Below are 27,650 nucleotides of genomic sequence, written 5' to 3' on the forward strand. Positions count from 1 at the left end.
GTCTTGGGTGGAGTCAAAGCCCAGATCTTGATCTCACTGAGATGCTGTGTGGTGACTTAAAACAGGAACAGGAAGAAAGTGAGGAGGGGAGTAAACTTTCCTGAAACAGAGACAGAGGCTAGTAGATGGGTACAGGAAGCGTCTCACTGAAGCTATTTCAACCAAACCAGGTAAGAATAGTTATCAAGGAGCATGAAAATCCAGATTTTTTCCTCACCTAGACATCACTTTTTTCTATATATCTTTTTTAAGAAGTAAATCGGGGTTATGTTTTTTTTATTTTGATTCCTATTCCAGAGATAGAAATAGCATTACTTCCCGACATGCCGTCATTCCTTAATAAGGAACTGAATCTTTAATATGTATTTTCATTTTTTCCCATAATTCTCCAGCACACATGCAAATCCCCCCGGCACACTTTCAGTTCCCTGTGACTCAATCTGTGACCGAGGATTCATGTCAAACGGCACAGAAACATTCAGGGGTGTGAATGAAAAGGACGCCTTCTTTTTTTTTTTTTACGGTTCTACAGATATTAGCATTTTGCAGGTTTTGCTTCTTGTTCCGACGTGTTTTCATGGTATTCGTTTTCAAGTCATTAAACCTTAATCCAACATAAACGGACTGCAATCTTTGTCTTAAAGACGTTTTCTATCACACAAAAAAAAAACTGTATCACCGCCGCGTAAACTGTACGTCTGTAAATCGATGTATTAAAGCACCATCATCCAAAAAGCTGGAGTCTCTGTCCGTAACGTCGTTAACTGCGCCGGGATAAAGAAGTCGCGTTACGATCAGACCTGCTGACTTGGCGCCTCTGAGCTATGGTTGTGTAATTGAGACGTTTTCATAGCAGGGTTCATCATTGATAATCTGGGCGGCCTCTCCTACTGGCCCCACTGTCAGGTAGCCGCCCTCTGTTTGCCCCGCGGCTGCATCCACACCCTGCGCGGCTCCGGACACGCAGTCGGCGCCTGCCGCCTCTGGCACGCTCTTCAGGATCGACGACAGAGGCCTCTTAGGAGTGTTTTCCTCTGATGCAGGAGCCTCTGACGCGGCGTTCTTCCGCCTGATTGGCTTAGCCTCCCCTCCTGGCGGCCCGCCCTGCTCCCACACGGCGGCCCGAGCTCCCAGCTTCCTTCTCGGCGGTTTAGCGATCGCCTCAGAGGCCTTTGACTTCGGCTTTGGGCCGTCCTGCTCTCTTTGTCTCTGCAGGCTGCCCAGTCTGCGCAGCATTGCCTGGACGGGCCCTTCAGAGCTCGGCTCTGTTTTGGTCACAGGCCTGCCGGCCTTACCGACTGTTACATATACTGTGGTAAGCTTATGAGAAGCCGCCGCCTCGCCATCAGATGTCAGCGGCGGGGTTCCTCTATGAGCGGCCGTGTTGGACATGGTCCGTCTTCGTCCGGACGTCCCAGGAACCTGTACGTTCGCGTAAGACGGGGTCCGGTCTACTTCCTGGTCCACAGCCTCGCAGCCGGACTCTTGATCCTCCGCCGTTTGAACCTCTTCGCCGTCTCCCCGCTCCGCTTCCTCGCCTCCATCCTCCTCCCCGGTCCTCGCCGTGCCTCCCTGACTTTGCAGGGCCGACAGCATGAGGACCCCCCAGGGGCTCTTGGCTTTGCTGCGCGGAGGAGCACCGGGGTCCTGGCCGGACCCGCGCCTCTCTTTAGGACTGAAGCGGGTGCCCTCGGCGAACGACACAGACGGCCGCTTGGACTTGGCGATGCTGGAGGTGCGCGGGATGTTGAAGGGCGAGGTGATGTCCTCGCTGCTGAACCCGGACGGGTCCAGGAACATGTTACACTTGGAGCTCATCTCCTGGAACTCCCCGCCCGCCACGGCCGCGATATCTGCAGAGCGGACAGAGAGAGAGGATGTTTACAGGAGACGTTGCTGGTGGCCTCCTGCTCCCCAGCAGCATGTGCGCTCCTACCTTCTCTTGGAGGAACGCAGTAGAGAGCCTCTCCCTCCTCTTCGTCACTGTCGAAGGACGACCCCTCAGTGACCCAGCCAGAGGAGGGAGGCTCGATGAAGCTGTGGTTAAAGGTCAGCTCTGGGTCGTGGTGAGACACTGCGTGTAAAGGAAGCACATCGTGTCTGAATCAACTGGTCAAACCGATCAAGACATCAAGCTTGTCAAGTTAGGTTTAAACCAGGGCTTTGAACCATTTTTTCCCCCAATCGGTTTGTTCCAAACAGAAACAGAATTATAACGTTTCCGGTTATGAGTTCCACCAATAAATTGACGTTCCCGAACCGGTTAGAACAAAAACAAAAAAAAACAAAAAATAAAAAAATACTGTTCCTTGTACTCTCAATGGCTCTGTTCACAAATTTTATAAAATGTGGGACCCCTTTATAAAATATGTGGATACCTTACCTGGCCTGGAATTGTGAGCATATACCTTATGTGTAGATTGTTGCTCTACCCCACTTACCTGTCCTAATTATACAGTGATGCACACCTTTTGTTTGATTTTTTTTGTCTTTCCTTTTTTTTGGGGGGGGGGGGGGGGGGGGGGGTTCCCCCTTTTTGTCTGTATTTGTCTAGTAGGTGTGGCGTCAATTGTTGTGGTTACTGTTTTGACCAAAATATCACATTATAATCTACGAATGTATTATCTGTTTTGTGGAAAAAACACCATAAATAAAGTGTTTAAAAAAAAAAAAATATATATATATATATATATATATATATATATATATATATATATATATATACTGTTCCTGGAACGATTAATTTCGTTCCTTTCGTTTGACAAATATAGCGATTGATATTGTGTTTGGAATGAGCGTTTTACTTAACGACGGATCGTAATTTACCTCTTATTTAAGATGTGTAGCTCTAGTGGAGACACCGCTCTCTCTCCATTCTGTCAGCGAATGTGTGATGTGATGTCACACAGGAAGTGAACCTCAGCCGTCATGGTAACGTGCGCAGGAAAATAATTACTTCTTTTTTTTTTTAGTTAATTAGGCAACGAAAACTTTAAGGAACGAAATAAAACCGGTATTAACCGGTTAGTTACCATTATTTTTAAATAAGTGTTCCAGTTCCAGAACAAAAAACAATAATAACGTTTCCAGTTTCGTTTCTGTTCCCTGTAAAATACAAAAAGTTCCCGGTTTTCGTTTTCGCTCCTTGAACCGGTTCAAAGCCCTGGTTTAAACGTAAAGAAAGTAAGGTTTAATGCACACTGCTTTGCAAAAGGCATTCATACTCCCTAAGGTTTCACACATTTCGTATCGTTGCATCCAAACTGCAATGCATTTTACTGGGATGTTACGTGATGGAACAACACAAAGTGGTCCGTAATTGTCAAGACATTCAGAAATACTCCTACTGGAGGCTTCCACTGCAGGGAAAGTCTAAACAGCAGCTTAAATACAGACCGTGGGAACCACCGATTCAAGAAAAACCCTTTCGTGGCGCTACTGACCAGTGACTCGAGGCAGGCCGGACGACCAGTCAGACATGCAGGGGAGGGCAGCACCGATGTTTGCCAGGACGCTGTAGACGTGATATTTCATCCTGACCAGCAGGCCGCCGTCGGCCACCGTCGCACTGCCGCAAACAACAGGAAGAAGCATCGGGTTGTTGAAACTAATGGGTAACGGAGCTTCTTTACTATTTTTTACCCCCCATTCCCCAAATGTAAGCATTTATGGTTCTGTAAGTATGGCTTCTTTTATTTTTATTAGTTTCCCAATATGCCCCGTTGGCTCACTGTCAATAAAAAGTAATTTAACAAGCTGTTAACAAGGAGTTGATTTGTCCAGTTAATCGCACTGCCAGAAGGGGGAGACAAAACTTTTTTTTTTTTTTTTTAAATAGCTTTATTGTGATTCCTGCAGAGAGAATTTCAAATTATATGGACACTACAATGGGAGAGTAAAGGAAGAACAAGAAGTGAGAGAGAGAAAAAAAGAGTAGAGGTGAAAGAAAGAAGAGATAAAAGGGAGAGAGTGATAAAACCTTCTCCGTCTGCTCCGCCACCTGGAAAGAGAGATGCAAAAAGAACAGCACAACCAACAGACATAAAGCAACAGATACAATCGAATAACACCTAGATGCCATTGCTAAATCATAAATATTTTTATGTAAGCTGACATGTGTAATGTGATACCTGAAAAAAGAAAGTGAAAGAACATAAATAAATAAATAAATTATAAGCTTACTGTATATAAGTGAACATTTAATACCTGGGACCCAGCACCTGTGGGAGTTTGTGAGAGTGCACTAGTTTAGGTGAGAATTATCCAGAAGGAAAAAGCTCTATAGTGGTTGTGGAGAACCAAAGGCCCGCCTTCCCCGAGCACAGAGGCAGGAGTCAGGGGACAAAACTTTTACCAAAAAAAATGTATTTAATACATTAGAATTAGGCATTAAATATGGTAAAAAAAATTATCTATAAATGAATATGATTAGGACTCTTTATTTGACACTGTTGAAGGATGGAGCGGGGGAACTTAAAGTGTCTGCTGCTGATCCTTTGTTTGAAATTGTTGGCGTTGGACGGCAACACATCCCATCCAGCTATCTAAAACACGTAATATTCATGGGTAGAAGTGGGAACAGACCTGTTTTTGCCATCAGCGGGACCTCCTCCACAACACAGGCAGCAGACCAGGACTGCAAAAAACAGCAGGAACAAGGGAACCAGCAGGCCTGCGAGCACGGCGCCTCTCCCACCTGGCAGACACACAGCAATGAGAGGTTCTCCTTTAGGCCCGAAGGTGATCCCCTGCATCGTGGAGGACAGATCCTGCAGGCGACTGCACATACTGTAGGGGCAGGCACCGGTGGCCGGGTGGCAGCCGACCCCCTCGCCGCAGTCGCAGACGGACGAACAGTTGAGACCGAACAGCAGAGCGGGACAGGTGCTGTTACAGCTGGAAATTATAGAGACGTTCAGAGCGCTGCCTTAAGCCAGAAACAGTTTAATAACATTAAATAGTCTTATAAATGTAAGCTTTTCTGAACAGCGAATAAGGAGATGTGAAATAAACTCAATGAAGCAGTATTGCTATTTTCTTGGTGAGCATGCTGTTACAATGAGCTGTAAGCTGCATCTGAGGACAGTTACTTGTATTTAATCTTTTCCTAATCCTTATTATGTTATGCGTATAAATGGAGACAATCAGCTCCAGGTTTGACCGACATTCGGTGTGACTGGTTGTACTGCGTCTGTGTAGTTTCCTAACTTCATTTCTGGTAAAAGCGATCTGCGTTTAGAGCAGGGGTGTCAAACTAATTTTGGTTTAGGGGCCGCATTCAGCTTAATCTGATCTCAAGAGGGCCACACGACTAAACTCACTGCAAGATTAAATAGAACTAATAAAAGTGGACTTGTTGTTGATTTTTATATTAAATGAATTTCACTTTTACACAATATATTATGAATAACCTCAGCGTTTTTAAGAAAAGTATGTGCAATTTCAACAATACTTTTATTCAGTTAAACATTTACTTAAGTGCATAATGCATAAGAAATGATCACAGTGATTGTACAATGTTGAAAAACATTTATTCACATTTTTTGGAACTTAAAAACACTGTCCTGCATGACAAAATACATCAAACAGATAAAAATTAAGAAATGATTTAAAATCAATTTTCCACATCTGAAGCTCAGTGCTACCATCTGCTGATTAAAACACAGCGCCCCTCGTGGACAATATAGGAACTGCAGATTTTCAATTAAATGAAGTTCATGTTTTTTTCAATAATTGTTTTATCATTCTCTTCCTTTTATCTCCTCTTTCTATCACCTTTTCTTTTTTTCTTCTTGTTCTTCCTTTTCTCTCCTACTTTCCCATTGTAGTGTCCATATCATTTGAGATATTCCCCGCGTGAATCATAATAAAACTATTCACATTCATAAATCAAGCGGAGCACTATGGCAAAAGCAGTACTGCTCCACTTGTGAAAGTCAAATCTGATGAGCTCTTTTGGGCGTTAAGACAACAATTCTTATTGCCACATTGCCAGACAGGACACTGAATAATGATAATGCATTTAGCCACCGGGTCGGAATAAATTGTTCGGCGGGCCGGAACCGGCCCGCGGGCCGTATGTTTGACACCCTGGTTTAGAGCGTCGATCCCACGGCTTACCTCTCTCCCTGAAAGCCCGGCTGACAGACACATCTCCCCATCACGTGGTGGCAGCGGCCTTGAACGCAGGGACCACACAGGAAGCGGCAGGCGTCTCCGTACGTCCCGTCGGAGCAGCGCTCCTCACACCTGGACGAGCACACAAAACATCTGGAGCTGTTTTCCAAACATCAATCCCCAGAACCTTAAGTCTCCTTTGCAAAAGTCTTACACCTATGATTGCACACTGCAAAAAGGGAACTAAAAGTAAGTGAAACTTTCTTGAAATCAATGTATTATTCCTTGATTAGAGCAGGTAAATAAGACTATTTGCCAATGGAATAAGATTTTTGCACTTAAAATAGGAACAATTCATCTCCATCATCTTATTTCAAGTGCAGGATATCTAATTATCTTATTTTACGGGTAAAAATACTCATTCTATTGGCAAATAGTCTTATTTAGCTCCTCAAATCAAAGAAAAATATACTAATTTCAAGAAGTTTTCCTTACTTTTAGTTCCCTTTTTGCAGTGCAGCAACAAAAGTGGTTCTATTTAACACTCTTCAGATTCCTTTTGGTCAAAAGCATCAAAAATCCAGTAGGCTATCCGATTTTTTCCACTTCCACAGCTATGCACTACTTTGTGTTGGTCTATCGAATAAAATAGCAAAGAAAAATCTACTATTGTTTGTAGCTGTAATGTGGAGGAAGGTCAAGGTGAGTAGTCACTGTATGTCTGGATCAATACGACACAATTCATATATCTCCTGTTTCTAATGAAAAATGTCACTTTCCCACTATACAAAACATGAAAAGAGACAAAAATCCTTTAGCATAAAAAATGGTCTTTCTTGTAAAAAAAAATCTGATTTGGTTTCTTTTCCTCAAAACCTCTTGCCCACCTGGGTCCGCTCCATCCGGCGTCGCAGCTCAAACATTTCCCTGTTTTTGGATCACACGGCTCATCGTTCTTGCACCGGGGACACAGGCCCTCGCAGCCATCACCGTAAAACCCAGAGGCGCACGGCCGGTCACATCCAGTGCCGTTCCAGCCAGGCTCGCAGGCGGCACAGGCGCCGTCCGTGGACGAGCACGGCCGGCTGTCTTTACAGTGGCCACACCTGGAGACCGGAGCTGAAGTCAGCAGAATTCAAACGTTTAACACGGGAACGAAAGGACCAAAACCCGTCTCTCACCTCATCTTACAGCCGCTGCCGTAGTCCCCGGCTTTACAGGGGTCGCTGCACGAGACCCCCGTGTAACCCGGCTGGCAGAGGCACTCCCCAGAGGCCGGGTCACAGCTGCCGCGTGAGAGGTCGCAGTTACATTTCCTGCCACAGCTGGACCCCCAGGAGCCCGCCTCGCACTCGCACACGCCGTTCCGCTCGTTACACGGAGACTGGTTGCAGTTGCACCTGGCGTGGCATTTCATCCCCCAGTATCCCCTGCGGCAGCGGCAGCGGCCCGTCAGCGGGTCGCAGCTGGAGTTCACGGATCCACCGCCGGAGCACTGGCACGCCTTGGAGCAGGACGGGGACCACCAGCCCTCGTCGCAGATGCAGTTTCCGCTGACCGGGTGGCAGCGGCCATTGGGAATGCACCTGCAGGTGTTCTGGCAAAGGGGACCCCAGCGGGTGGGTTTGCACGTGCACTCGCCGGTGACAGGATTACAGAGGCCGTGAGGGAAGCACGGACACACCTGGCGGCAGTCTGGGGCCCAGAACTCAGGGGGGCAGCCTCGTGTTTAAAACAAAAACAAAACACAGATTATTTACAGAGTTGACGGAAGGCCTTCTTAAACCAACCATATTTTTTTATTGAAAAATCCTATAACATATTTTATAGACCATCTAGTGGTGGCTCAAATTGTGGCATCCAACTATTTTGACAGTAGAAGCCACACGTACCGACAGATTGAATAAATAAATGAAAAACAACCTTTTAGCTTCTATAAACCGCCTAAACATTAGTTTTAGACCAGAACTATTTTTTTTTTTTTAAAAACAACATTAACTCTTCTCTCTGCTTGCAAGCATAGAGAAACTCTTCTACCACAGCATATCATAGATTTTAGTTTTATATTGTAGGGAAATTGGTTTGTAATGTTGTGAAATTTTGAGTTATAAAAAGGCAAAAAAAAATCTCATTGACTTAAATTGAGTAACACTTTAGCTTGGGACTAAATATAATGTTTTGAGTAAGGTACAAGAGAAACTTGAATTTGTGCTGATTAAAAAATTTAAGTTGAGAAAAATTTAAAAAATTTCATGTAACAAAATTACAGCATTTCAATTAGTTTATTCCAAAGTAAATCTATACTTATATGTAATGTAAAAAATTTGATTTTTCCAAATTGAAAAAATTAAGTTGTAATGAAGGATAAAACTTGTTTATGGTCTTTGTTCTAAATTACAGTTTTACTTGGTATGAATGCAGTTTCTTTCTTTGGCTTAAAGTAAAAAAATATATTTCTAGTAAATCAAATGTATAATTTCAACCACATCAGAAAGTTAATTTAAGACAAAGTAATAAATTTAGGTGTAACAAATTACAGTAATTTTTTTTTAAGTTGATCCAAAGTATCTTTTTTTTCATTTGAGAGATCATATATATATGATCTCTCAAATGTCACTGCACTACTGTTACCTGATAATAACATGTCTTAATCTCATTTTATGATCCTGCAAACAAATATTTACCTCATAAGGACCTGTGATTTCGTTTATTAACAGGAAAGAAAACTATACAAAAAAAAAAAAAAAAAAAACGTTTATATGTGGGAAATTAATCACTGCATCGCTGTGGAGGTATTTTGACCCACTCTTCTTTGGAGAATTACCTTAATTAAGGACACACTGAAGGATTTTCAAGCATGAACACCCTAATTTAAGATCATGCAACAGCATCCCGATCAGATTTAAATCCAGACTTTGACTAGGCCACTCCTCAAACTTCATTTTAGGTTTTTTTCTTATATGAGACATTGAAAAAGGGGGAGTTTTCCATGTTAGTTTCTCATCTTTTGCAGAATTTCTTTAAATCAGGGCATCATAGGATGCATTGTGGAGATCCTTTAGCCAACATCATGTTGTCAAACAGCTTCTATTCACCCGGTAAGTGATTTGTAGGTCTAGCTGTGATCAGTACATCAAAACAATTCCTCAACAGCGATGTAAGTTAACGCAACGTCAGTCAAACACAAATGCTCTAAGGCACAACCAGTAATTAGAGTTAGGGGGCAATGCCTTCTGTAGCTTTTCACCTAAAGAAATTGTTTTAATTTATTGGTTTATTCCAAGCTAGTAAGAAAATAGCTGCGGTACAATATTATGCAAATATAATGTACAACAGAATACAAATAAAATTATTTGAAAAGGGTTGGGATGAAGACAAACCTATTGACTCCCACAACCCATTTCATAATAAATCATGTTTGCTGCCCTTTACAGCTTAGTAACTGATTTTTCTGTGTCAAATCAACATAGCGAATTACATCTGTAACAATATAAACTAAAAATAATCTACATTTGCAATATATAGTTATTATAGTCACAATTATACATTAATTCCTTACATACAAATTCACATTTATATTCTATATTTAAATATCAATTAGATTGTTGCGATATCTAACTATAGCCTATTATAAATGAAAGTTTTACTGTAATAATGCCAATATAACGGATATTAACAAAATAAATAAAAGCCCCGTTTAAAAACAGCTTCTTGTGTTTACTCAGATTACCCTCGTGTGAAAATGACTGTGATGGACTGAAGCACTGAAATGTGACAAACAAACAAAACAAAAAACAGAAAAATCAGTAAGGAGCAAATTCTTTCTGTATCTTGAAACTACAATACAATGTATACCGTATGTTACTACGTCTAACTCCACCAGAGAGAAACACGTAAGAATGGGTGACTTAGAACATCTTAGTGTTGCTAATTCTGGAGCAGCTTTGCAGGAATTTCAGTTCTTTCATGCTTTCCATCCGACTTAGTTGGATTCTGTGCTGTACTGCTCATTTAACCAAATCCAGCTTTGATTAAATGCATGAAAACGACTCCCGCTGTTACAAAGCTCCTAACTTTTGAAAGCTGAAAAGATGCCAAACGTCTGCGTCTGTCTGCAGAAACTCACGTGTTTTACACTGAGCTCCAAAGTAGCCGGGCGGGCAGCGACACACTCCAGGATAGACACAGATCTCGTTCTCAAGACACGCCCGCTCACCTTCACAGACAGCTGAACACATAAACACACACAAGGTGAGAGCAAACAACAATCCAACACAACCACGCTGACCTCTGGGTTACTCAAACTCACGTAAAGCGCAGCCTTCTCCCTGCTGACGCCATCCAGCGCAACAGACCAGAGTGGAGGAGTCCCTGAATATTCGGGACATGATCAAATAAAGACAACTGTGTACGTAAAAACTGAAAATGACAGAAATGGGGGGGCATAAACAGCCCGCTTTCAGCCTATAAAAGGTGTTAGGTCAAATTTTATTAGTTGAATGATTAAAGGTTTTAAGAAAAACATTAATATTTCTTTAAATCAGGCGAATAATGCTGAAAACACCTGAGGTAGACATCCTGTATGAGTAAAAACAGCAGGTGAGGCGTACCTTGAATCCTTGCAGACGTTTTTCCCACCAGGATCCAGTGTGTGGGCAGAGGACAGCGAGCAGCAGAGCAGAGCGCTCAGAGCTCTGAGGAACCTCATCTTCACTCGAAAAACCCTCACCGCGGTGATCTCCCACGTCTGGAAGCAGAATGTCTTTCAGGGGTCCTTCTTTCCTCCACACTCGTCCCAGCACAATGAAAGGTAGTGCTTTTCCTCTCTGTTCGCCCTCCTCCACCCTTCCCTCCCTCGCTCGTTCTGTCCGGTGAGTCTTCTTGTGGCTCCGGTGCAGCCAGAGAGGTCAAAGCCCCCCCCCCAAGTTTCCTCTCCACATTTCCTCGGGAAGTCGGAGCCACTTCCTCCTATTCATGCCAGACGCAGGGCTTTTTAAAGAATGATGCACATACACACACACATATACACACACACCAATACACGCATGGTGGGGTTCACCTTTTTCCCAGAATGCATCGTCTTCCTGGAGATGATGAAGAAAGCCTTCGTCATTCCTTTCAAGTCGGGAAAGTAAGAGCTCATGAGCACTAAATTTCATGTAACGTTTGCTGTTGAAAAAAAGTCTTGACAAAAATGGAATTTTTTGTGTGTTTGATGTTTTATTGAAAATTCAAATTCAAATTGAACACCTGAAGATTTTATTCCGCTTGCAGATTGTCACAAACATGTTCACGAAAAACAAACGGCGAACGGTTCCCTGGAAGACGGCCTCTTTGGATGCTCGCCCGTCGGTCTCTCAGAGACCCGAACCGTGTGGTGCATTCAGAGGAGGAGCCCAGACACAGTGGGAGTGGGGGGCTTCGTCCTTACATGGAAGCGGTGGGTTTGAAAAACATGCGTGAAACGAAGTCATCCCCACGCAGAGGCTTGGACAACAACAACCAATCACGCATTTAGATGGTGCCGGCGTCAAAACCACACCAGCCAATACTGTCGCTCTGTTCAAATAAGTAATGACTTAACAGCAGGAAAATACACCTTCGAAACAGGAAGTTAAGGCATAAGAGGTAAAAATGATCTCATTGGTAGAAGGAACTGGTTATGTGGCAAAAACATTTCTTTTTTTTTCTTTTTCCTGTGGATAAAAAGTGCCTAAAATCATGAAAAGTACTGACGTAAATTCAGGAATTAACCGAGGAGGTATAAGTTAAATGCATTGAGTTGTAATAAAATGCCACCATGTGGAACAGATGAGAACTTCTTATGGCAAACGTCTACCCCACAATATTACAGTAGGTTAAGTTACAAATCATCGAGCAAAACACTAAAATAGGAAACTGATTTGGATTTTCATTTGGAGATTAAAAAAACTGAGAAAAATAAAACGATAATTTTCCATCTTTGGTATTAGCAACAAGAAAAACATCTTTAGAGATAAATATTATAATAAAATAGATCCTATAATATATTTCTCAATACCTAAAAACATTTAAATGTGTTTTTATACATGTGTGAAAATACAATTGTTTTCATTTGTGACGCATACAAAATAAGGGTTTTGAAAGTGTTGCCCCTAATGCGTTTACTTTGTACCATTTATACACCGTTGAAGCTCTCAGGAGTAAAAGTCATGATTGCGACGTGAGGCGGTCAGTGGATTTGTTTCAAACCACTGACATATCGTGTCTCTCCACCAGTAGAAACTTAGTTTTGTGTTACCCACAGCACAGGGTCCATTAAAAAGGCCTTCTGCTGAGCCAGCAGACCCGACGCTCTGCTACGTGCTCCAGATCGAGGAGAGGAGGAGCCCACAAGCAGGAAGAAAGCTCCGAGCCGACTCTCCGCCGGCCCTAGGAGGTCGCCTGTTGCTCCGTCTCCTCGATGGCCTCCGTCTCTCCCAGGATCTCCCAGCTGGAGGCAGAGTTGCTCATGGGGGTGGGACTCTTGCTGCTGCCCGAGCGCGTCAGGAAGCCGAAGCTGCGGCCGACAGAGGGAGAGAGAGAGAGAGACAGGGCCTCGGGGTCAGACATGTAGTCAGGGATTACAGCTAAATATAGACCAGGATTGGCAAATCATCGGGACAGTGGCAGAGGCAGCGGAGTGGAAGTGGTGTCGCCGCGCTTCTGCTTCGTGTCCTTCAGCGGGTCGGGTTTATTTGATGCTGCATTTTTTTTTCTTTGTGTTCTCGCAAACGCAGGCTCTTCCAAAACATATTTACTGGAACTTTTCCACGTTTTGTCATGTTTCAACCACAAACTTCCCTTTATTTTATTGGGATTCGATGTGACAGACCAACACAACACAGCGCATAACTGAACGGGGGAACAAACATGATGTCTGGTTACAAATCTGAAAAGTGTGGAGTGTATTTGTATCTTGTGTCAAACCTTTGATGAATTCCCTTTCACTGCAAATACAGCTGCCAGTCTTTTAGTGAATGTCTCTATCGGCTTTGCTCTTGACTATGACCGTGATCTATTTTGTCCTTATTAACCAAACAGATCAAAGTCAGATTGGATAGGCTGCATCTGTCTGCAGCAATTTTCAACTCTGGCCACAAATTCTCAACTGGATTTAGGTCTGCAACTCACATGGACCACTCCAACACATACAGTATATGTATTTGATGTAAACTATTTCCTTGTAGCTCTGACTATCTGTTAAAAATCAGCCTTGTACTAGAAGGTGAACCTCGCCTCAGTTTCTTCCATTGTCATCCTGTGTTTATCTATATTCAGCGTTTACAAGTTTCCCTGTCCCTGTCGATGAGAAGCATCCCCACAGCCTGATGCTGCCAACTTCTTCCTTCACAGGGAGGACGGTAAGTCCGAGACGGGGTGCAGTACATAACGTGTTTTCTATGTAAAAGTTAAATCGTGGAGTCATTTGATCACAGCAGTTTCTTTTGTATTTTTATTCTTATTTTTTTTCTCATTTTCTTTTTGATCCACTGTATATAGGAAGATACACTGTATATAACTGATGCACCCTTTCCTACTCCTGACTATTGACTGACTGTTGAGCCGATGTGACAAGTGAATTTCTCCAATGTGAGATCAATAAAGACTATCTTATCTTATCTTATCTTTGTTTGACCTGATTCCTATTTCTCCTACAGCCTTCTGGGAAACTGTAAACAGGCCTTTGATGTCTTTCAACAATGGCTTTTGTCTTGCTACTCTTTTGTGAAGCTCAGATTTATGGAGTGCAAACAGCTAACACCTTTTCTGTCAACCTGACTCTGCAACCTGAGTAACGGATCTCTGCAGCTCCTCCAGAGATGCCGTGAGTTACAATGCTCTCCTGGCCTGAGGTGTCTCTTTGGGTGAACGGCCACGTCTTGGCAGTTCTCTAACAAACCTCTGAGGCCTTCGCAGCACAGCTGGGTTCATCCTGAGATTCAGCTTGGACCCTCTTTAGTTATGAGGTGACTCTGCAGCCAGAGGCGTACAGTGGGTTTTCTTTTGGGGGGGTATCAGAGTTCATGGCGGTGAATAAACACGCACGCCACGGTTAAAACAGGATAAAATGCAAAAAAAAAGAAACTTTAACAGGTGTGAGTACTTTTGTAAGCCTCTGTAAGCATGACGAGCCACTGAGGAAAGCTGTTAATTGTAAACGGATCAGCGCAGCGTCTCAGTGGGGGTTGACTTACAAGTTTCGAATGCGAGACTCGGCTGGTTTGCTCGGCCCGTCTACTTCTGGGCCGTCCACTTCTGTCTGGCCGTACAGAGGACCGCTGTCTGCCTCGTCACTGAGGGGGGATAAAAAAAAATAATTCTTCACCTCCGTAACACGTTTCCACAGCCAGGCTTTATTTCTGAGTGACTTTCTGCACACGAGGAACGTGTCCAGCGTCTGGCCGGGTACCTGATGCCGTAGTCGTTGAGAGGAATGCCGAGCATCTTTGCCTTTATCAGCCTCCTTTTTTGTTTTATTGCCGAGCGGACAGCTTCCAGGAGGAAGCCCGGACACCTCTCCTCGTTCAGAATCTCTCTGCAAAAAAAAAAAAAAAAGAAAGAAAGAAATTAACATTCGGATTTAATGTTATGAAAAACAGCAGCAAACTCTTCAAAGCCACATAGTGAGAAAGCAAGTGCACCTGAATGTAAAACGGTAAATTTCACATCAACATATCGAGCATGAAGCTTTCTAAGCCCCACCTCTGATAGTAGTTGAGCTCCTCCTGCACCAGGAAGAGGTTGGTTTTCAGTTCGTTCCTCTCAAACAGAATGTCCCGCACCTCCTTCTTTGTGAAGCAGGGCGGATCAGAGTCCTTCTGCTCAGTGGTTGGCTTTCGGGTCGACTCCTTTACTGTTCGACTTGGATTGTTCAGCTGATGAGAGAACAGAGACTCATTAGTCTATTTAACCACAGACTGTTCATAATCCCCTCTAAAGAGCAAAAAGGCTATGTCTGAAAAGCTTTCATGAACTAAAAAGGGCGAGTTAGAAGGGCTTAAAGGTAAAATGTTTCCTACTCATGCATTGTTCAACTAGGCCAGGGGTGTCAAACATCAACCCCACGGGCCGGATCCGGCCCGCCGATCAATTTAGTCCGGCCCTGTGGCTAAATGCAATATCATTATTTAAAAAAAAGTGTCCAGTGTCCTGTCTGGTAATATGGCAATAAGAATTGTTGTCTTAATGCCAAAAATAGCTTCTCAGATTTGACTTTCACAAGTGGAGCAGAACTGCTTTTGCCATAGTGCTCCGCTTGATTTATGAATGTGAATAGTTTTATTATGCGGGGATTATCTCAAATGATATGGACACTACAATGGGAAAGTAGGAGAGGAAAGGAAGAACAAGAAGAACAAAAGAAAAGTTGAAAGAAAGAGGAGATAAAAGGAAGAGAATGATAAAACAATTATTGAAAAAAGACATGTACTACGTTTAATTGAAAATCTGCAGTTCCTATATTGTCCACGAGGGGCGCTGTGTTTTAATCAGCAGATGGAAGCACTGAGCTTCAGATGTGGAAATTTGATTTTAAATAATTTCTTAATTTTTATCTGTTTGATGTATTTTGTCATGTAGGACAGTGTTTTTAAGTTCCAAAAAATGTGAATAAATGTTTTTCAACATTGTATAATCACTGTGATCAGTTCTAATGCATAATGCACAAGTAAATGTTTAACTGAGTAAAAGTATTGTTGAAATTGCACATACTTTTCTTAAAAACGCTGAGGTTATTCATAATATATTGTGTAAAAGTGAAATTCATTTAATATAAAAATCAACAAAAAGTCCACATTTATTAGTTCTATTTAATCTTGCAATGAGTTAACTCGTGTGGCCCTCCTGAGTTCAGATTAAGCTGTATGCGGCCACTAAACCAAAATGAGTTTGACACCCCTGGTCTATTTAATCACAGACTGCTCATAACCCCTTCTAAGGAGAAAAAAGGCTATGTCTGAAAAGTTTTCATGAACTAAAAAGGGCGAGTTAGAGTGGCTTAAAGGTAAAATGTTTCCTACTCCTCATGCATTGTTCAACTAGACTGTTCAGAACCTTCCTTTTTAATTGACACGTTTGTATTTTAAAAAGGCCAGATGTAACTCCCTTATCATCGTCCAGTCGATGCAGATCGGATTTGGCATGTGTATTATTTTTTTTGCACAATCTAAACACACGCTGATCCAGAGGAACTGCCGGATACTGAAAGCTGGGGTTGTCTCAGAGAACTGGGCAGAAGCTCTCAGTCATTGCATCTTTATTCAAACAACTGTACAGCCATACGCAGGTAAATCTCAGAAAAGTAGCCCATGAGTTCTGATGAGAACTTTATTTATGCCTACATTTCTGTATTAAAAATGATTTTTTTACCGGTCTGATGTAATATTCTAATCTTAAATGCCACGTTTTTATTAACTGTAGGCTGGAAAACTTCATAATTAACAGAAATAAAGGTTTGAAATATAATTTTGTGTAATTAATCTCTATAATGTGTTTCGCTTTGTGAATCGAGTTACTTAAATAAATGCACTTTTTAATAATCTCTTCCTACAGAGCTCTGCTGTTTTACTGCATTTATTTTACTAGAATAAGATTTCACTAAGAAAGTCATCTATACACTGCAAACTGATTTTACTGGTTTTACCGTAAACTGTAAACACAAACTGAATCATCTTCTAACATTTGTCCTTTGAGGGTGAAGTTCAAGTTTTTGGCTTTGCTGCTTGCTAAATTTAAAGTAAAACCTCGATCTATTTTAATTTCAGTTTTCACTCCTTCAGTCTAGTTTTTTATGTGTTGGACGTTGTTTGTTTCAATTTGACAAAAGAAAACGATACAACTGACGCACAAACGTTCGCAATAACAGCAACCCAACATCACTGACCAGATAAATCATCGTTTTGGGAGGACATCAGTTTTCAGTGTGGCATTTCATTTAACTTAATAATACGTATAGTAGAGTATCAAACAACAATGGAGCCAACAGTCATGCTATGCATGATGCACATTTTGTGTAACTAGATAATTAATTGAAAGCGGTGTATTCATAATGACAGCAGTAAGGAGTTCAATCAGTGAGGTCAAAGTTTTTGCCCTTATTTATGCATGAAAGCACCAAATGTTGCAGAGGCTGGTTATGGTGCATCCCTCTGAAAATCTGAGGAACATGGGTTGTTCCAAACAATGCTCAGAGGAACAGCAAAGGAAGATTAAAAAGTGTCTGAAATACCTGCTGAAAGGCGTCAGAAGTTGTTCAGCTCCATGTAATCCAGAACTGAGGCAGGTTTGAGAGACAGTAGCTATATGACTAAATATTAGTGACTCACAGGAGAGCTGAATCGCCAAGAGCTATTTAGGTTAATGGTTATCAATTTGGCTCAGTTTGTGGAGATTTGTAAAAACTAAAACCAGAATCAGCCTCATTGGCCAATACTGTGACAGACAACAAAACTGTGTGCAAGCATTAAGCTCTGACACTTTGTGCAAATGTCAAGTGGGTTATAAATAAAATATATTATTATTATTATTATTATTAGTGTAATGTTTTCATTTAAAATAAAGACAGCATTGTTCACAGTGTGTTTGCATGTATGGAAATCAAACTTATTTTAAGGATTTTAAAGGTTTGCTCACTTTTTAAACTCACTACTATTACTTTGAAACAGCTCTAGATGTAACAAGTATACAACTGAATGATTTTTCGACTATAAAATACAGTATTGTGGGTAATAAGACTACTTACTGTGCTGTTTCCGTTGGCGTTACTTAGCTCTGTGAGGAGCCTCTCTATCTCTTTGTTTTTCTCCTTCAGGTCGGTCTCCAGGTCGGCTTTCCTCTCCACGCTGCTCTTCAGCTGCGTCTGCAGCACATTCTGCTTGTGGCGCAACTCTGCGTTCATCTTCATGAAGCGGTCCAGCTGCTCCTGGAGCTGCAGACAGGAAGCAGGGCGCTTTGTAACGGCAGCGTTAACAATGGCTCAGTCGTTAAAAAAGGAGAACAATCAATACGCCACTGCTGAACAAAAGCACACGCAGGAGGGAGGGAGGGAGGACAGAGTGAGGAAGGAAGGAAGGAAGGAAGGAAGGAAGGAAGGAAGGAAGGAAGGAAGGAAGGAAGGAAGGAAGGAAGGAAGGAAGGAAGGAAGGAAGGAAGGAAGGAAGGAAGGAAGGAAGGAAGGAAGGAAGGAAGGAAGAAGGGACAAACGAAGGAAGGAACGAAGGAAGGAAGGAAGGCAGGCAGGAAGGAAGGAAGGAAGCAAGGAAGGAACTAAGGAATGAAGGAAGGAAGGAAGGAAGGAAGGAAGGAAGGAAGGAATGAACGAATGAAGGAAGGAACGAACGAAGGAAGGAACGAACGAAAGAACAAGGGAGGGAGGAAGGAACCAACGAACGATCGAAGGAAGGAAGGTAAGAGGGATGAAGGAACCAAAGAAGGAAGGAAGGTAAGAGGGAGGAAGGAACGAACGAAGGAAGGAAGGTAAGAGGGAGGAAGGAACGAACGAAGGAAGGAAGGTAAGAGGGAGGAAGGAACGAACGAAGGAAGGAAGGTAAGAGGGAGGAAGGAAGGAAGGAATGAACGAACGAAGGAAGGAAGGAACAAACGAAAAAACAAGGGAGGGAGGAAGGAACGAAGGAAGGAAGGTAAGAGGGGGCAAGGACGGAAGGAAGGAAGGAGGGGGGAGGGAGGGAGGAACGAAGGAAGGAAGGACAGTGGGAGGAAGGAAGGAAGGAAGGAAGGAAGGAACGAACAAAGGAAGGAACGAACAAAGGAAGGAAGGAACGAACGAACAAAGGAAGGAAGGAACGAACGAACGAAGGAAGACAAATAAATATACATTTTTTTCCAGACTTTTTCTCTTTCTTGGTGCTCTTCTGGTATTTTCTGAAAAAGCTGAAATCAGGTTCCATTTCACATTCCTGACCTTTGAGTGACAGCATGGGGACATTTTGTAAGTCAGCTATAAGCCGCTATAATCAGCTATAATCAGCTATAAGCGTGACATTTGAGCAGAAACTCCTCTTGTAACACGTGGTGAATAAAAACCTAAACTACACACTGCCAAAACAAATGCAGTCAGTTTAAGAGAGAAATGCTCTAAACACCAAGGCACAGATAAAATCAAGAGAAAACGTCATCGACTGAACTCCGTCAGGCGACGTTTATTGGTTTAATGGTTTAATGTTTTTTTTCTCATCCTTTATGTGGACTGATTTGGGGCAACAAGTTAAGCATTAACAAACACACCCAGTTTTGGCTGCTGTATAAACCATGTGACGTGCTCTGACAGACACATGCAAGCAATCACTGCAGACCATACACACACACACACACCCTCGTTTTAAATACTTACTGAGGACCGTGCCTTGACTTCCACTGATTTCCCTACATTTCCAGCTCTTTTTATGGCCTTACCCTAAACATCACCACTACAAACCCAACCCCAACCAAAACCTCATTGACACCTTATTCCTAAAAATTAACCCTGAGCCAGAAAAAAAGTGAGGACCAAGCAAAGATCCTCACTTTACTAGTAAAACAGATAGAAAATGTTCTCACTCAGCTACAAGTACAGGAACACACACACACAGAAGCTGTGTGGGCAAAAACAATGCAGAGACATGCCTGAAATAACAATTTTAAACTAAATACGTTTTACCAGGCGTCTGATCCTGTGTCCTCATTCATGTTGTTTACATTTTCTAACGTGGCATTTTGTGCCTCATAACAGACTTCTGAATTCATGCTTTGCTTCCAAGGAGCCAGACCTTCCTAGAGTGTTTTAGGGTGATCTTGATCGTTAGTTTTTCAGACTTATATAGTTTTTTTGGGGGGTTTATTTGGACTTTTCAGGGATTTCATGTCCAGTCGTTGTACCTGACCATGGCAGTATATTATGTAGTGAACCCTTAAGACCTTCAGATGATAACCTACAGTATTGCTAATTAATTGTCTGATAATAACTCCATGAGAATGGCCTCACTGGTGCTTCCACACTATCTTCCGTCTTCCGTAGCGTTTTAGCAGGTCGATGTCACAGGAGTGAATGTCTTTGCGCCTCCTTACCGCCTCCACCTCTTTGGAGACTGTGGCGTTCTCCTGAGCTTTGGCCCTCAGCTCGTCTCTCTGCTTGTCCACCACCTCCTTCAGCTTCAGCATCACCTCCCGCTCCTGCCTCTGGGTGCGGTCTGAAAACAACAAACGTGCTCATTATAGGCAGAAGAAAACAAAAAAAAAAGGTACAAAAGGGACACCGTTATTAAATTTCTCTTCCTTCATTCTTCTTCTGTCATTACAAAACGTCCGCCTTTAACTCTCTGCTGTCCAAACTAACTAGAATACTGCGGGGAGAGGAAACAAAAGTAATACAAACATGCCACACATAGCTCTCTATTCATCGCTAACCTACTAAAGAGTCCAAACTAAGACATTTCGGTGGCTGTCTAAAGCTGAGCACAGAAAGATAGATCCAGCACACAGTTACCATTCAACGTATCAATATGCTTTCCATCACATTTGGATAAACAGACACTAACTGTAGAGCCGCTGAGGTTGCACTAATTTGATAAACAAAGTTCCCGTTCTGCAACCAAAGCCACTGAGGCACGGCGAAAAAAAAGGTTTGCTACACGAGGAGAAACAGGTTCAGCAGCATGGCCTCCGAACCGTACGGGGACCGCATGTTTTTCTGTTTCTGTACCAGGAAATGGGCCCACAGTGAGCCGGACATCTGGATGACATTACTGCTGTGGGATTTGGATGAGCTTGATTTTGGAGAAATAGATTATATATTTATCTCCAGCTTTCTCTCGCGGGTCAAAATAATAATGCATGTTGGGTTACTTGGTTACTGAGTGTGTCCATGCATGGGTTCAGACCTCCCCACCTCTTGCCCGCCGAACGGAAATAGAAAATGTGGACGCTGAGGTTTTATAATTTAGATAAGTCAGAGAAAAGGGACGTTTAAAAAAACGGTCAAATTTAGTTGAAAAGCATGAAGTTTGATATTTGAACTTGTGAAACACAGACGCCTGTTAAGTTTTTACTTTCACTGTTAAAATTAGGTTCCGCTTTCATTTTCTACAACGTAGAAAGCAAAGAGTCAGCATGACTCCACGCTCATTTTCACACGTGTTTCACCACATCGCAGATTTATGTCGTTGTTGTTGTTTTGCGAGTCAAGCGCGTTGAAATTATTAAATCATAAACACTAATACGATACGTACGTTCTGATCAGGTGGTTCTTGCGATCATCGTGAGCACGAGGGTCATTTTGATTTCAAGCTTTGACTCGTTTATTTGGAGCTCCCTTCTTTGGCAAGAAATCTGCTGCACTAGTTTGAATTTATTGAGAATTTCCTCAAATCCACACAGAGTCAAACAGAGTCCCAATTATACACACAGGCTTGGCAGATTCAAATTTCAGTTTTAAGCAGACTACACTTTATATTAATTGACATGGGAGGTTCCTAGGTTGTTCTAGGACATCCACAACATTCATATATTCAGGTTTTGTATCCGTTCGACCTCAACAGCTGTCTGTCCTTCCAATTCTGATGCGAAGTTTGAGCAAACTTTTAAAATGTCGCAAAAAATGGAAAATGCGAACCAGACGTGTTTCAATCTACTGGTCTGTGGCGAATTAACCAGGCGATGCAAAGTTTGATGTCATCATACGTTGATGTTTGCTGTAATAAAGAGGAAGTAGAGGTTGCTAACTAGCACGACCACAGATCCGTAATGGAGCGAGGTTACAATGAATGTGCTGATTTATTTCTTTTTTTCACGGATGAGACAGAGAAAGGCTCGACACGTCCCTGTTGTTGCTTCCAGCCCTTGTTTTCGAGCGTTACGGGGACATCCGGGAGGACGGCGGCAGCAGGAACAGCTGATCGGTCACGTGAGGCTAACGCTCGCTACGTCGGAACTGATTCGACAAATGTGTTTCCCTCTACTCTTTAGCGCATTTGCTGTTTTTCGAAAAAGTCAAAAAACACCTCATGCGAGTGTAAAAACTTTTTGGGCGAAATTTAGCTCGAGTTAATTTGAATTTTGCCGTTTTCCATCAACCGTTCAAAATCCCCTTTAAAAAAAACTGTAACACTTTATTTGAAGGGGTGTACATAAGACTGACATTACACTGTCATAAACATGACATAACACCTGTTATAAACATAAATGACTCTTTATGAATGTTTAGGACTGTTGTCATTAATTGTCATCCGGTAAATTATGACACTATTAAAGCCAAGTTGACATTGTTTAAAATGTCTTTGTTATGACAAGCCCTTAACTTAACAAAACCCCAAATCCTTAATTTAACCTAATCCTAAATCAAGCCCTAAACTTAACCTTGTCTCTGTTAATGTCAAGTTGTCATAACAAAGACATTTTAAACAATGTCAACTTTGCTTTAATAGTGTCATAATTTACCCAATGACAATTAATGACAACAGTCCTAAACATCCATAAACATTAATTTATGACAAGCCCTTAACTTAACAAAACCCCAAGTCCTTAATTTAACCTAATCCCAAATCAAGACCTTAATTTAACCTAATCCCAAATCAAGCCCTAAATTTAACCTAATCCCAAATCAAATCCTTAATTTAACCTAATCCCAAATCAAGCCCTAAACATAACCTTGTCTCTGTTAATGTCAAGTTGTCATAACAAAGACATTTTAAACAATGTCAACTTTGCTTTAATAGTGTCATAATTTACCGAATGACAATTAATGACAACATTAATAAAGAGTCATTAATGTTCATAACAGGTGTTATGTCATGTTTATGACAGTGTAATGTCAGTCTTATGTACACCACTTCAAATAAAGTGTGACCAAAAAAAACTTTGGTGAAAACACGACTAATCCCAGTGGTGAAACTTTGTGAACTAAGATTTCAAACCCTGCCTGTACCTGTCTACCGGGAGCACAGTGTGCAAATATCCGGCCAGAAACCTATTCATTTGGGTCTCTAAGCTAAAAAAACGAACATGGCATCCATACCCATGAAGAGTAAAGATAGATTCCCGGCACCCTTACTAGGAAGACAAAACATCCTTTGCACAACATCATATCTTCTATCGGTGTGGGCCTCCTCTTTATGTTGACATAGTAAACATCTTATCACAGCGCCTTCTCACACTTGGAGACCTAACAAGAAGAGAGCAGAGCGTATGTGCTTTGCAAACGCTCTGCTAACCCGTTGGGACAAGCTTTCAGGTTTTGCATGCAGGCCCTACAGTTAAACGGCTGCTTTAATCTGTGCCGTAACCATCTGATAAACGTCCATACTGCTGAATCCATTACGTACATGTACCAGCATGACAGAAGTTGAGGACGTAAACAGGGTGACCACAAGGCCTGGAGGTAGGGTTTACTTGGTTGGGGCGAAGCAGAAAACAGAAAAATGTACTTTTTCTGTTTGTATAATCCAGTACATGATGTGACACGGTTTCACAACCAGGATCCAAGCATGTCCTCTTTGAAATGTCTATTTCTGTGACGCATAAAGTTACATAAAGTTTGATAGCGGAAGAAATTACCCCAGTAGAATGGGGTTTGGGATCAAGATGGAAGCAAATGTGTTAAAAACTAAACTATACCATAATCATAAAACTCAACAGGCTAGTCCAGGTGGAGCTTGGCGAGTTAAAAAAGGCCTTCACAGAACAATACCTTCCTGAGCAAAGGTGCCCTCCAGCCTGGACAGCAGCTCCTTCCTGTCCTCCTGGAGCTGCTGCACCTGGACCTGCAGCTCCTCACATCTCCTCTTCCACTGCTCCTCCTTCTGCTGCAGCTCCTGCTCCAAAAACAGCAGAAAGAGGAGAAAAGCGTGACCTCAGAACAACCAGATGTACTCTTCTGACGCGACTGAACATGTAGAGAGTAAAAACTCTCTCAGCCTGGACCACTTTATTGCGTTATGTCACGCTGGGTGTGTCGCGTTGATGATATTATTGATGTTATGGGTGTCATTACTGAGCCAACACAACTGCCAAGTGACGACTACGCCTCATTCCTCACCCAGTAATGATGATGTTTTTGTCTGATACGTTTTGTTTAAGAACTCATTACTACCCACTGGAGCGAAAGCGGAGACGGACACGCACGAGTCGAGTTTAAAGCCGTTAGGATCAGGTTAATCTGGGAATAAAACAGCATAAACTACAAGAGCAAGAGGCCTTTAAAGTAAGATTAAACTATGATGCGACTGATTCTCCAAAGCTTTTGCGTTGTAAGAAACAAGGAAGCGTGTAAAAATCCTGCTTTTCATCAGTGGAGTCTACACTGACAGAGTCTTTACAAAATCATCGGGAGGTGTCAAATTGTCGCCTGCTGTTTGTTTTTTCCCCTACTCTGTCCATCGTTACTAATTTAGTGAGTAAACTGAGATACTGTCGCTAAATTATGATTTAGCTGTCTAAATAAGGAACTGCCCTGATTGTTTCCTCAGGCTCAACTTCTCCCTATTATTTACTAAATCACCTCAATGATTATAAAATGCTGAAGATACTGAAAGAAGGGAGTCATACAGAGTTAATATAAGATAGTTACATAAGCACAACCTCATATGTGAGCACTTTCCATTATTTTACTCTTCTTTACTGCCTAGGGACTTTTCCCAGCATGGGATGAGGAAGGAGGGTCTCGCCTCGTTTTGACAATTTGATCTCGTTAATTTGACACAACTATCTCATTAGTCATGATTATTAAAATCATAACTATGACATGGTTTCTCACAAGTACGACATGGCTATGTCATGACTTCATAATTAGGTATCTCTTAATAGGCTGGAGCAATGTTACTTAAAAGTGTGAGATAGAGTGTCATAATTATGACAAGCTAAGTCATAATTGTGATACTTTTTATAACAGATCATAATTATAAGCTACAGACATCTATCTGAAATATAAAGGACAGATTTTATCTAGTTTAAAATTGTGACTTAGTTTGAGATACCATCTCATAATTATAATTATTATAAATTCTAACTAATACTAAGCCATGACTTGTTATGGGATGACTAAGTTGGTTGTAAAATAGTATTTCGTAAGTGTGAGATTTCTAACCTCAAGTTATGCGATACGGGGCAATAATTATGAAAGGTGTGATAAATCAGAAATAACAAAAACATTAACTTTCATATTTCATTATTATGGCTCATTATTATTATTATTTTCATAAATCATTATTATTTGTAGTAGTAGTAGTAGTAGTAGTAGCAGCAGCAGTAGTAGTAGTAGTAAATATTTCTTTAGTATGAGATACTAATTCGGAATTATGGTACTGCTAATTGTATCTTAGAATTAGAATAATTTATTCTGAAATATTATCTTTTACAGTGGCTGCTCTCGTATGAATGGAGGGAGCCCCTGTAAGCCCCTCCATCTGCTGCCCTCGAATGCAAGAAAATATGTGAGATTGTGTGTGTGTGTGGGGGGGGGGGGGGGGGGGTTAGATACAGAGCAGTCCCAAAGAAACTAAGTAACCCAAGAGTACCATACTGCAGCAGCAAGGTGACGGCATTTTTACAATCAATGCCCCATGGGCATGCCGGAAGTTTCACAAAATCGTCAGAAGTCAGTCACAGCCATCGGAAGTCGGCCTCAGCAGGAAGCTAATGAAGTTGTATCAAAACAACTGACTTAGGGTTAGGTTTTTCTTCCACCAATGTTAGGGTTAACTTAGATTTAGGTATTAAGTCCACTGTACTTAGGTATAGGTTTCCCTACCTTTCTCTCAGTCTCCGCATACTATACAAAGAAGAAGAAATGTCCAAAACTTTGGGTGTGAACTTCCAGCACTGACTGTAAAAATGGCGGTGCCCTGCGACTGCAGTAGGGTGCCTCTTACGTACCCTTGTCTGCCCATTCTCGGACACCATGGACAAGCAGCAGTCCACTGCTTGTCTCGGCAAGCAGGGGGACTACTATACTGGAAATGCATAAAATCAATTAAAAAATGTCTTCGGGGACAATTGATGGAAAACTTACATTCAATTATGTGACGCTCCAGCACCCCCCTCTTTAATGCCACCCTGGGCACCTGCCCACGGTGGGCCAAATCAAAAGCCGCCACTGATCTCATAATTACAACATTCTGTATGAGACACTAACTGCTAAGTTTGTTGATATACCTTATCAGATATTTAAGTTCTATTTATGAAAAAAAAAATACCTGAGGGTATGAAATAAGTATTGGATAGTACCTTAAAGTAGTAATTACAAAACATCTTATAAGTGAGACGCTGTCTTTTATAGTTATATAGTTATATCTATACATCCATTATCTACACTTAACTGTGGAAGTCACGGGGATTGAGAGATAGAATATCATTATTATACGATAGCAGTAAATATCAAAGAAGTATTATTATTATTATTATTATTATTATTATTATTATTATCATTATTATGTTTTATTAGTAAAACATCTATTTTATAAATGTATACTGAAATAAAAATATAACGGGTTTAGCTATGTGTGAACAGTAAAGTTATTCAATATTTGAAATGTTCAAACAAGACGTTAACCGTGCTGTTGCCTTGACGACGAGGGATTTAGAAGGGTGCTCTTTGTAAAAAAAAAAAAAAAAAAGTATAATAAAAATTTAAAAATAATAAATTACTAAAATCAAATAAATATATGTCACGTAGCCCTAGTTACAACCAACTTTGAATAGCATATTATTATTTATATTATTGTTTAATAAACTTTAAATCTTAAATGAGCTTCACGTCTTTTTTTAGCAACGTTCGGTGGAGGTCCGCCATGTCAACCGTCGGCTGCCTGTAGTCGGAGAGCTGTTCGTCAAACCATATGTTAGCGCTACGTGGTTAGAACACGGCTATAAGAGGAATATCTAGTTGGCATAAATGTTAACAAAATGGTGGCTGCATTTAAAGCTCACCCGCAAATCATTTCGCTCGTTGCCCTCGTCGCCGTCCTTCCCGCCGCGCTTCCTCTGCTGCTGTAGCTGGATCTGCTCGAAGGTCTTCAGCAGCTCCTCTTCCCTCGCGCCGAGCGTCTGGTTCCTGGAGGCGAAGCTCTCCAGCAGCTCCAGCACCTTCACTATCTTCGGAACCAGACCCTCGACGCTCTCTTTGCCGTAGCCGTCGATGAGCCTCTCCACCTCGGCGCCGACCAGCTTGGCTATTTCGTACACGTCGTCGACGGTGAGGGCGGAGAAGGTCCTGCTGAAGCAGCAGGGGTCCTGCGGGACTCCGGTCTCCGTGTCCATGGTGTCTCTGGGGACAGCAGCAGCAGCAGCAGCGGGAGCTCGCTTCACATGCTCTGGGCTTGTTAACTCGATGTGAAAGTGAAACAGGAGAAAGTGAATCCTCCCCCCCAGTTAAAAAAAAAAAAAGTTTTTAACACTCTTCTTCTTCGGTTTACACTTTAATAAAGCGCATACACGCTACTAGCATGCCTGCTCATGTTCCCCTGCCTGCTCTCCATTATTTATTTGCTACGTCTCATTTCAAGCTCCGGTCCTCTGTGATGCAAACC

General features: G+C 41.9%; 2 protein-coding genes across 2 annotated transcripts; both read right to left on the bottom strand.

Annotated features, from left to right (window-relative positions):
- Window positions 1–243: 243 nt before the first annotated feature.
- On the bottom strand, window positions 244–11,230 carry scarf1 (scavenger receptor class F, member 1). The gene is made up of 11 exons (XM_036149589.1): window positions 10,728–11,230; window positions 10,427–10,488; window positions 10,244–10,345; window positions 7,299–7,839; window positions 7,005–7,223; window positions 6,121–6,249; window positions 4,790–4,896; window positions 4,585–4,696; window positions 3,444–3,568; window positions 1,937–2,074; window positions 244–1,853 (listed from the first exon to the last, which is right to left on the bottom strand). The coding sequence occupies exons 1-11, from the start codon at window positions 10,823–10,825 to the stop codon at window positions 823–825; spliced, it is 2,664 nt and encodes an 887-aa protein (XP_036005482.1). The 5' UTR covers window positions 10,826–11,230; the 3' UTR covers window positions 244–822.
- Window positions 11,231–11,317: 87 nt separating this feature from the next.
- Window positions 11,318–27,650, bottom strand: LOC105936475 (Rab interacting lysosomal protein). The gene is made up of 8 exons (XM_012877359.3): window positions 27,052–27,650; window positions 23,816–23,939; window positions 20,200–20,321; window positions 17,879–18,064; window positions 14,842–15,014; window positions 14,549–14,674; window positions 14,334–14,432; window positions 11,318–12,655 (listed from the first exon to the last, which is right to left on the bottom strand). Exons 1-8 carry the CDS (start codon window positions 27,379–27,381, stop codon window positions 12,529–12,531), a joined length of 1,287 nt encoding a protein of 428 aa, XP_012732813.2. The 5' UTR covers window positions 27,382–27,650; the 3' UTR covers window positions 11,318–12,528.

Source organism: Fundulus heteroclitus, chromosome 18 (genome assembly GCF_011125445.2).
Source record: "Fundulus heteroclitus isolate FHET01 chromosome 18, MU-UCD_Fhet_4.1, whole genome shotgun sequence".
Lineage (NCBI taxonomy): Eukaryota > Metazoa > Chordata > Actinopteri > Cyprinodontiformes > Fundulidae > Fundulus > Fundulus heteroclitus.